Source organism: Chaetura pelagica, unplaced genomic scaffold (assembly GCF_000747805.2).
Source record: "Chaetura pelagica isolate M959 unplaced genomic scaffold, ChaPel_1.0 scaffold103, whole genome shotgun sequence".
NCBI lineage: Eukaryota > Metazoa > Chordata > Aves > Apodiformes > Apodidae > Chaetura > Chaetura pelagica.
This window is the reverse complement of record NW_009953004.1, coordinates 1,082,700-1,094,760: the sequence shown is the minus strand read 5'-3', so window position 1 is coordinate 1,094,760 and position 12,061 is coordinate 1,082,700. Positions and strand designations below refer to the sequence as shown.

Here is a 12,061-nt window from a genome sequence, read left to right as displayed (position 1 = left end):
ATCGAAGGGGAAAGGTTGATTAAATGTCATGTTGCATCACTCAAAGCCAGCAAAAACAGCTACACACTTTCTATTTTCCTGCTAAGTGTTGTTTCCTCTCCTTTGTTCAGGAACAGCTATCAGGTCATCTGTTTGATAAGAATTTAAACAGAAAAAGAGACAGCACTTTAAATTTCAGTCTCCACTTCACTTCAAAGGATGTTGCTGAGAAAATTTCTTTCAAGTACTGCTTCCAAATATGGAAAACACTTATGCACTGACATTATCAGGTCTCTGTCATCTGATATGTGTTGGGACAATGAATCATACAGAACCCTCCATTGACCTTCTTTCAATGTGTCTAGATAAAAGGATGAAAATTAGAATCCATCTCCTTGCAGTGCCACGAGTTATAAATGTACTTTATAGGGCTCATTATCCAAACTAATGGACTAAGGGCGACATCCTTGAAATGGACTTACCAGCACTGACAAAGCCAGTATGCAATATTTCAAGAAAGATATGTAAATTACTGTGTTTGCTCTATCTTTTTATTACAGATGTATAAATTTCCATTTATCACATCTTTTCCATTCTTGAGACTGAATTATGTAATTGAAAACATATGTGAAGTGTGATCAACATGAAATGCCTACCACTTTTATTAATGCAATCTGGGCAATTTAAAATACTTTAAGTTTTATTATATGTAACCAAGTAAGTGACCTACAATAAACATGGAGAAAATTAAAAATAAAAAATATTTTTTATACATACATTCAATGTGTTTTTCCCTCAACCTAAGCAATATGATGTGGTTTTTATTTTCTAGCAGAACATCAGAGTTCTATCAAGAACACGGGATGTTCTGTGTATGTGCTGAAACAGCAGATCTAATTTGAAACAATACCTAAAACCCAGTAATGTTCAAGACCTCAAAAACAGGTCTGTCTAAAAGTTTCAATCCTTTCCAACTGTCTTCCCTGAATCTTGTTTTTACAAACTATGATTTTGTGAAACTATGATTAAACATGATAAAAATAAGGGTATGGTTGAGGGTGAAATCTACTGCTCCCTGTATATACAGCTCTGGGCACTAAAAAAGGAAAAAGTTCTTATTTTTCTTCTATTGGAGGGAATGTTAGCCATGTCTAGAAAGTAGTTGCAATCAACTTTGGTGATATTTAGGGACTTCAGGTTAAACTCCAAACTATCAACAAAAAGTTTGAGAAGCAAATCAAGGCTGTAGCTACAAGTGTAAATTTTCTTTAAAAAAGAAGCATTATAGCAGTGAAAAAAACCCCTGCACTAAGATCTTGATGAAATTTGGAAGCTTAGGGAAGGTTCTTACAAAATAAGAATGAATACTGAAGTTAAGATTTCTACTGGTGGGAGTTCAACCTATTTGTAACCAAGGTAAGCTGCCTCTGAAACTACAGAGCCAGCTGCAGTGACAACGAGATATGAATTTGCCTATTGCCAATTACTATTAATGGTCTGTTGACTCAAAAGCCCAGCAACTCATAAATACCCTCATTAACAAGTTGATAGCTGGTTTATATTAGGGAAAACACTGAAGGCCAAAGTCAAGATGAAATTAGATCTGATGCAGGGAGGGAACACACATTAAGGAAAGAGAACATGAAGAAAGAAAAAAGGAAAGGAAATGGTGATAATCTTGGCAACAAACTGGACAGCTTGCTAAGGAAAACTCTAGGAAAAGACCCAGCAAGGATTGATTCAGCTTGTATTCAGGTGACAGAAAATAATGATAAAATAACATAACCAAATGAAAACATACCTGGGTCAGAGAAACTCAGCTGTTTGAGTGACATTTTGCTATGGTGAAGAAGATGTTTGAGCTTTTTAAAATATATTAAGGAAAAAAGAGAACATTATATGATCCTTCTTTCATTGCTGAGAACTTTTAAAATATATATTTTAACCTAGACTCCTTTGTTTTCATTATCTCAAAGAAGTCTGACACTTCTCTGCATATCTTTTTTTTGTTTACTTTTATTTTAAGGTATAAATGCTATTTGGTAAAATACCTTCTCTGAAACATTTGGAGACCCAAAAAGGGACAACAGAAGCAGGCAGGTGGCCCCAAGGAAAAGGGAGGTGACTAGACCTGAAAAAACAGATGTGTTGGGCTTCAGATAATGGCATGATTAAAAGACCAATCGTTTTGGAATAATGAAAGTCTGGTCAAGTCTCTTAAAAATATTTCAGTAATTCTGCACTCAAAAATCTATCCTTCAGTTTTAAGTGAAAATGGGCATACGAGAACCAGTAAAGCAGCCTAATAGCCACCAAAAGACACTTAAAACCTATCCGGAACCCCCAGGAACTTATTAGATCCAAAAATTAAAAGCAGGTTAAAGGAAAAGCAGCACTCTACCTCTTTCAGAATACATATAAACTTAACAAAGAAAACGTGAATGTCAAAGGTGTTCAGAACGTGCAAAGGAAGCAGGAAACCGAGGCAACGAGCACCTCTGACCAGTTAAGATCTCCAGAGAGCTGTGTTTTGAAGTTGCTAAAAACTGTAAGCTTTGTCCCTCTGAAAATGTAATTAAACCATTTAAACATGTTTGGAAAATTAAGTTGCTTACAGGTCAAATATTACTACTAAAATAAGCTACAGTTTATGAAAGGGGCATTTCCTTTGTGTATGAACGATGCACTTAAAACAACAACACATGATGAAATACTAATACATTTGCATCTCAAGTCTGAAACTATGCAATGAACTTCAGAATCTTAAAGAACTGACAGAAAGATACAGACTTGCACACAGAATGTCAGGGACACTACTTGTGTATGTCATGACAAATCTAGGTGGAAATACCATGCTCAAAGAATGAAATGTGCAGTGCAACTGGGTAGTAAACACATTACACTAATCATTTAAGCACTAATTTTCCTAATAAAAAGTTATTACCTATTTTACAGCTTAATTTTGAAATTTTTCTACAGAACATTTGAACTTTTCAACTACAAAAACTAAGTTGAAACCAGAGTTTTCAAGTGAGCCCAAGTCTGAAGTTGGCTGAATAACTGATAGAATGGAAGTAACAGTAACGATGACAATTTACAGAGGAGAGAAAAATGCCACTATGGAAAAAAGTCTGGGTTGATTTTTCCTAGCTCAACTTTAAACCTGCCCACAGGCTTGATATTGTTGTAGAAGAATTTATCCTAGGATAAGAGGGCAGCATAGTTTATGACAACAATCTACCTAAAAACTCATTAAAGTCTTTTCTCTTGGAGTGACATGCATTATCAGCAAAGATTAATCTGATGAGTCTTTAGGTGAGCTCCATTTTTAAAAATGCAATAACAGAGGGCTTTGTTGTCATCTGATGAAAATCAATTAGAGTAGGTAAGGCCACAAGGAAAACTAACATCACTCATCACCAGCCCCCCGGCAGCTGAAATGATTTGTCTTCCAAGCTTGGGTGATCAGGAGCTGTAGTAATATTGCAGGGAAATTAATTTAGTTTCTATATTCTAGACCCACTTCCCTTGTTCTGGAGGACCTATACACAAATTACTTTTAATCAAGGTTGATGTGTTATTAATACCAAGGAGGATCTTGGAAGAATCATTTTTTTTTAAACTGACTTCACACATTTTTCATCAGTATTTTGTATGTAAACAGCAGGTTACTTCTATTACCCTTACCGGCCAGACTCTTTGTCCACTACCAGGCACTGCACGGGATGGCGAAGACAATAGATCCCACCAAACACAGCACACATCCTAGAAACATAGTGGGGAAAAAAGAAAGGTTACTCCTCTCATGAGTAATTGTAATCACTCTGTGTGTTATAAGCAATGCACTGTGCGTGTCGTAGCTCGTTTTTAATGACACGACTGAATTTCTCAATCAGACAAACACCAATCAAAACAGTTTTTGTAAAGGATACGCTCTGAATTATTTTTTTTTGTATCAGCATTTATCTTAGTCCCCTAAATTAGCTTGAGAACTCATTTTCTATTACCATCCTCAGCCATTCAGGGTGGAAAAGCATCTATTTACTGAAGATGCAGAGAATATCTACTGACCACACTAGATTGCACATGGTATGGAACCAGAATGTAAGAGGACACAATAAATGCACCAAACTCCTACTAGAGTTCTATGTGTGAATTGGAAGTTATTTCTCTACTCTTGCAAAATTTACAGTGGGAACTTCATTAGCTATAAGCAGTTTAAATGTTGAGGGCATTGAGAAATGCCCCAACAGAATGAAAACTTCTTACGATCTGAAGATGACCTCTTAAAATAGTGATTCCTCCAGGTTCTGTTTATGTTATGATACAGTCATTTAAGATATTCTGTGCACGGACTGATGAGAAAAAAATTCCTAAATTAACATAGGAAGCAGCTTCACAGGTCAGTTTTTCAAAAGCTAAAGTATACTGAGCTATTTTGTAGTTTTCTATTTATTAACAAAACAAAGTACCTAGATAAAAGAAGATGACACTACCCAAACATTAAGCCAACATTGCAACTCATCTGTTTCTAAACTTGAAAGAGTCTCAGAATTTAAGGACACCAGGTTACGACATTTAAATATAAGGAACTCCATGTGATGTAAGTGCACTGCAAGATTTTATCACTAGCCAGGCTGTTTAATCACCTCCTTGAAGATATCTCTGACTGAAACTCTTCACCAGACCAATCTATCCTATGCACAATGTCTGAAAGTGCTCCTCTGGTAAAGCTGCACAGTAAAAATTAATTTGGTTTGGTGATAAACATGATCCCAGGTTATTCCCTGCAGCCTAACTTCCATCTGTCAAAAGCCAGGCTTAATCTCTGCGAATTACTCTTCTGTTGATTTGATGAGACACAAAGTCAATTAATTCACAAAAAATTAAAGTCTGGTTTCCTCAAGTGACGGCTACAATTGTTACTGGACCCAAATTAACATTGAAATAATTGTCACAACACTTGTTTTAAAATTCTTTTTGTTTCTAGCTCCTGAAAGTTTTTAATAAACGCCCACATTCTTCGAAATGCTGCCAAGCAAGTAAAAACCCACCAAAATCCTTTTTGCTATGTACTTTAAAAAAAACCTGTTTAAACTTTCCATGAGAGCACTACAAGGCTGACAAATTAACCATCTTACAGAAACAGGATATATGTTAGGGAGTCTCAAAGACAAAGCTTCATGATTAACTGTGAACTAAGATAAATTTCAGTCAGTTTATTGTTTACAGTGCATTATTTCAGGGGCATTCTTATTATAAGGAAAAATACAAAATACAGAGGATGAAGCTCTCTAGAACTTGGTGTAACAAAAGGAAAACCATCAAGAAAATATATTTTTTTTTCATATTAGGTTAAAAAGGAAATATTATTTGTCTTTAAAATTTCAAGTAAGGATGGAAATTACTTAGTGGAAAAACGTAAAGAAAAAAGATGTGGGAGATGTGTCTGATTCCTTACAATTTCATTTCAGGTTTGGACTGTTCACAATGTCTGATCTATCTTGGGAATCTTGAACGTAGTCTATTTATTTGCTTATTTAAGAATCTTCAGTGGTGCACTCAGATGAATCAGCTATCACTGACCTCTTCTCTGTATACTGAAGAGATAAAGTGAAGAAATAATTTGCATATTGACAAAATATGCATATCCTTTTCTCAGAAAGAACTGCTCTATCAGAGACAACTGTCAACAGCTATCAAGTGACATTTGACACTTTTAACTTTGTCCTACAACTTAAATACACCTGTGCTCTTCTTGTGATCCCTATTATTCAAAAGTGAATAGCCTCTTATGAGTAAATCATAAAACAGGCAGCAGCACATTCAGTGCAGTGAAACACTGTTCCATTCCACTGTGCTGAAGAAGGACAGAGGGAGTTGTCTGAGTTGCTGTTATTCAGCTCAGCTTTAGGACCCAGACATTTGATGTTCAGCAGATGAAAGCATAGAGCTGAAACTGGGAGGGCATAAAAATTAGAAAATACACCTGCTACTTCATTAACAGTCTGCTGAGATACTGCATTTAAAGTAACAATGTGTAATTCCATTTATCTTCTGGTAGAGTTTACCCTGTAATTTAACAGATGAGTGTGACCACATGTCTAGTACCTTTCTAAGCACTAACTAGGCATCCAACTGGCCACAGCAAACAATCAGTAAGAGAAAGGCAGGCTGATTTAGTGGAACATAGTTCTTCTGAATTTTCCTGCTTTACTAACAGCTCTCTCAGCTGCACTCCAGAATCACTTTGGTTGGAAAAGACCTTCAAGATCATTGAGTCCAACCATTACCCCTATTCCACCAAGTCCAGCACTAAGCTGTATTTCCAAGCACCGCATCTAGCTGACTTCTAAACACAAGGCAGCAGTCCACAGAAATGTCAGCAACACCACTTCCTACTGCCCAAATTAGGAGACCCAGCGCCCTAGAAATACCTCTTCTACCCATGGAAAAGCAGGGAGAATATACACCATCTGGAAACCCAACCTTGGCTGTCTGGAGAATGTGGAAGATGACACAAAGGTTAAACATCCACCGAAGAATTATTCAAGAGCCTCAAGCTATGGGCTTATTATCTCTAATGTTGCAATCAATGGCTTCTTGCCTGACAAAGCATGCATCAAGATCTCTCCAACCAACTCAGATTAATTTATTTCATATGTTGTATAAAAGAATAATGCTATTAACCTAACTAGAACTAAGATTCCTTTGTTAAAAACTATAAATTATATTTTTTCTTTGACTTCAACCACAGTCACGGGCTTTTTGATATATGCACTTTGTTTTTCTAGCCTGCTTTGAAAGAACTTTGCTGCTTGGCTGCACAAAAATGTGAATTACTTATTTTCAAGAGTAGCTTGCTAGCCAGCAGAGGAGGGCATGACCTGTTTTCATAGTAGGCCAGAGGAAAACTTCTTTTTAAATGAAAATGGAGAGGAATTTTGATTGTGTTGTGGTAAGCAATTACAAAGAGCCAAAACACCTATTAAAACAGCCCAGCATGAAAAATGACATGATTAGGAAGAACTTGCCAAAATTCTTTAAATATAGAAATTGAAATATTAAAGTAGAAGGCATCCCAATAATTTATGGCAAAGTAAGATAATTGTGTTAACATCACACTCATACAATAGGCTACTCGAGATGATTTGACTGTACTTTCAAGTACAAGGCAACTCTTTGATACCATTAACCCTAAATGACAGACATTTAAGCTGATATTACTCTAATTAACTGGCGACTGCCTGCACCAATATTTCAAGTTTTGTTGAAAGATAGCAACAACACTGTACTCAACTTCAACTTTGCCCTGCTGACATCAAATCATATTACTGCTAAATTAACAGTTGTGAAAATTTTTGGCCTGGTAGCCCTCCATCATACACAGCCTTTAAATGCCATTTCAGTTCCCATCAAGGCAGGAATCAGCAGTTGTAATTTTTAATACAGCTGTGAAACAATGGGACATATTAAAAGCTGAATTTTTGACAGCACATTGGCGATGATTTATGAGTTTGTATATAATTTGATTATTCTATTAATTTTACTGATTACTGATTCAGCTAATACAGTGAAGGTCACTTACAAAATAAATCTTCATTACATTTCACAGAAAGTAACTGCCTCCAACTAGTTGTTTTCTTTAATTAAACGCTAATGTAACAAGAGAGAAAATAGGCTTCAGGGTTGCTGCATCTGTTGCTACAAGAGGAGTTTACTGCTTTGATGTAATGCTCTCCGATATTAATTGAACAAAAATAGAGTGTCTCTCCATCTGACATCTTGATTTTTAACACAGATACACCATAAACACCTTGAATTAGAGACTTACCCTTAGTTCATTCTGAAACTACAGAAAGAATTAGAAAATCATACCACATAGTTTCACAAATACATGAAGTTATTTTTTTTCTGGTGTAAAGATTGTCTTCTACTTTTGAAAATGAATGGAATGGTTAATTAAAAAACTGAACACATTTTTTTCCAACTGCACAGTTTTCTATAGCAAAAACTATTTGCTTCCTTCCTTACAGATGAATACTGCAAGTACAGCACATTGAGCTTTGGAGAAAGATCAAAGAAAAACACACCAAATGCTCAATTAATTGTCCTCTTTCAATTTATTTTTTACAGACAAAGCAAGCTGTGACCTGGTTCTTACATTAAATTCTGTGTATCCTGACAGGTCCCTAAACTTTAGAATTTCTACAATATTGTTGTATGTTCTAAAAACATAAAAAAGTAGCATGCAGACAAATAAAATTAATAAAATGCCTACAGTAAAAAAAAATAAATTATATACATATTTGATTTTCTCAACACAGAGTTCCCATGAAAAAGTCAAGTCCCTGTATGTGCACCCATCTGGATACAGGAAAAAAACAAATACAAACAAACCAGCACTGAAGAAATAATGAATAATCAATGTCAACCAGAACTATCCTGATTTTGAGAGCTATTGGAAAAGTTAATGTGACCATAAAAAACCTCAGACAGCTCTGTTGATAAAAGTAAGGCCAAGTATAAGCTCTGTTTTCTGTTATTAAAGTGCCTGTAATTTAAGCACCTGCACTGTTGGCAAGCTTCATACCCATACAAGGGCTACATTACTCATGACTCTTGTAGAAGAGTTGTTTAGAGAGTCTTAGGAGTTGTGGAAAAGAAGCTTAGTTGTATCCATTAATGCATCCCTAATACAAATAAAGGAGAGACAGGATTATCTAATAATGCACTTGAAAGTCATCAACATGACAAAACTGTTCTGTAAGGATGTGTACACTTGACAGCCATCCTGTTCTGCCAGCCCTCCACTGTGCAACTGGTTTCTTCCACATGTAAATAACCACCTAATAAAAATCCTCGTTTGAGAAATACTGAAGTTGCACAAATACGATAACAGCAGAAAAAGGTGCTAACACGTGTACAACGCGTGATACTAGCATTTGATGGATTAGACCTGTAATTTGCAAGGCAAGTTGCAAACAAGTCACCTAACTTCAGTTTCTTGTAGGATCTTACTGCTGGTGAGTGAGAAAAAAAGATGTGAACTTCATGAGAGCTACAGAGGGATTAGATACCCTTGAGAAGAATTCTCTGTACAACTGGAAATAAAGAATCTCTGCAGGAAAAAACCAACCATTTAGCATACAAGGGTTTTGAAAGCCAAGTTTTTTTATGTAAGATTAATCTCATTTATTTGTTTATGAGAAAATAAATGTGACATCCTACAACTTGAACACTTAAGAGGGGGGAAAGATACCTGTGTCAGAAGTAGGTCTCTCAATACCCAGGAAAGCAAAAAAAACCACAACACACAAAGTTGACCATAATCTCTTGATGACTAGAATACACCATGCTAGCAGGTCTTCTCATCAAATACATTTTAAAAAATATCAGATTTGCATCAGGTTTTAAATTGCTCTCTTGATCACAAATGCTCTTTCTTGCAGAAGAGTTTTGTGGGCTTCTGTTTATTTTTTAAAAATAAACTTTCTTGGATTTAGCCTTCTTACATAAAGCATTTAGAAAGAATGATAAATTTAAAGTTTGCTGAAAGTTTACAAGAAAATCTCAGGAGGATAGAAAATGCTTAAGGTTTTAGCAAACAGCTGTAAGTCACAGAGAACTATGAAAATGTATCTAGGTAAAAGTACAGCCAGAAACAGTCCCATTAATGTATTAAGAGAAAAGTATCGTCACCTGTTGAAGCAAAAAGGATATTAATAAATTCTGTTTCAGAATGAATTTATTGTGCTTTCAGAAACTGCAAAGTAAATCCAAACACTGTTCAAAGATGACAACTGATCCTAAGAAATAAGAGGCTAGTCTTGCCAGCAAAAATTCAAAATTTGAGGAAAAGAATCTAAGACTGGTCTACAATGAGTTGTTTTGGAGCCTTGAAGTTTTGTCAAGATGGTCAACAGTCATAATCACAGGGTAAAAAGTGCTGTTTCTTAAAATAAAGACATTGCTAACCCTTAATAGTTTGTTCAACAAATTTACTCAGTGAACTTGCATTTTGCCTTATTAAATGACCTAAAAAGAGGCTTCAAAGTGAAATAGCTAGAAAATTGCAATTACTTTGCATAGTGTACCCTCAACTGGGTTTTGGGCAAAGATCTGAAATTAACTAGAGGGTAAACACCACATTTTAACCATATTGTAGCTGTACTAGAATAACTGCTTGAAAAAAGTTTACCAGAATTTGAAAATAAAGCTGCTTAATACAGGCTTATGAAATGGAAGAATTATAGAAATATTTCCCAAGGACATTGCAATTAACAGTACTTATTAGTGAATCTAGGTTAAGAATCATTCTCAGGGATGCCAAATTATTTAGATGTAAGTAAGCTGAGGATCCATCAGGTAACAAATTCAACTATTTAACTAGCAAATGTCCTAGAAATTAGGGCTGAAGTACTGTGGAAATTTTAAGAAGGCAGGAGAAAAAACAAAGGGAAAAAAATCCAATGGTTTCTGTTCTGCTGTGAAGGTAGTTAACTGCAAATGCACTCTGAAGACTAATCTTTATGGAAGGTGAAGTATGAGACCTGCCTGGATCTAAGTTCTATTGACGTTGGAAGAAAAGCAGCTCTTCCTTGCACAAGGTCTTTTAGCTGCAATTACACAACAGTTCTGCCCTCAAAGAGGAGCTTGGGAAGTCAGCACTGTAGGGCAGAGAAACAAAAATGAGAGACTAGAAACCAGTCACTAAGCATTAGCTCATCTATAAAACCCATGTTTGTGTTCTCTGCCTCCAGAAAAGACATAAAAATTCATGTTATCTTAACCCTCAATGAAATTCAAGGACTATTTTACTAATTCATTAATGTTTTGGAAGCTACCTTTCTGTCTTCCAGTTTAATGGAAAAGAAGCCTGCTAAATTACATTTGCATTTACATCCCAGATTTGCTGCAATAATAAACAATCATGTCATTTCCTCAGATCTTCTGATAATGCTGTAACCTACTTGGATGTCTGAACCATAATTCTCAGGAAGAAAATATAAGGCAGAATCTGCACATCACACAAGGAGGGTAATTTATGCGTTAGGAGACTGTTGAGAGATAATACCAAATCATGTATTAGATACACTCTCTTTATATGATTATTGTTGTCCTAATTATTAAAGTGAGTAATTACTGAAATATCAACTCATAATAGCATTTGTATCTCATGCTTTTCAATTCCTAATGTGTGAGTGATCAAGAACGAGAGTAGGACAATATAAATAATTTTCAACTTTCTAAAACAGATAATGTTACATTTATTTCTTCCTATACCACAGGGTATATTCTAACCCCTATAATACCATTATTTGACTGAAGCTTTCTCCATGCCTAGTTAGGGATCTAAAATCAATGTACTTTGACAGCATCAGTATGATTCAGAGCATCCCATGTGATACAGTCCAATGGCTGAGGGCCTTCATAAGGTATAAACTTCTCAAAACACTGTATTTCTACTCAGTGAATTAATGAGCAGAAAAGGTCTCCTCTTTGCAAATAATTTTTTTAAACAAAGAACTGGAGAAGAAAGATAAAAATTGAAAATGGGACGGCATTTCCAAAGTTTCATACACTCAGAATGCATTTCACAACAAAGGTTATGTACAAATTACAAGTCTTTTCCTGTCAAAATCTGAGAAATAATGTGGGCAAGGACACAAAAGCATTCCATAGCTTCATTAACAACAATGCTCACTGATCTGTGAATAACCTGAAAAAAATGAAGATTATTGAGTTACTTTACCAATCTATCCGTCCATCATCAGTGAGCAGGTCTCAGAATGATGGATTATCTCACTTCCCTGGTGTTTATCCCAAGAAAGAGTTTCTCCTTACAGGAAAAACAAGCAACTGATCCTACAAACAATCGTGCTAACTACACTTGCCCATTTTGCATTCATCTGCCAAGAAAGTGAAGAGAAATATATCAAGTTTGTCTTTAAAAGCCAAACTATATCAAAAGTTTAATAATTTCACTGAAATACAAATGAAAACAATTAAGAAAGTAGCACTGCAGGTACTCTTACTACTCAGTATTTTAGGAAAAAAACACATAGTACTGTTAAGTTAG

The 12,061-nt window shown here is 35.3% G+C and overlaps 1 protein-coding gene across 1 annotated transcript in view; it reads right to left on the bottom strand.

The window, feature by feature from the left end:
- The window catches only part of CHM (choroideremia (Rab escort protein 1)), a 63,024-nt gene that overhangs the window by 15,032 nt on the left and 35,931 nt on the right, over window positions 1-12,061 (bottom strand). The window contains exon 9 of the mRNA XM_009996603.1: window positions 3,667-3,744. Coding sequence (XP_009994905.1) covers window positions 3,667-3,744 — 78 coding nt within the window. The remainder of the gene's footprint in view (window positions 1-3,666; window positions 3,745-12,061) is intronic.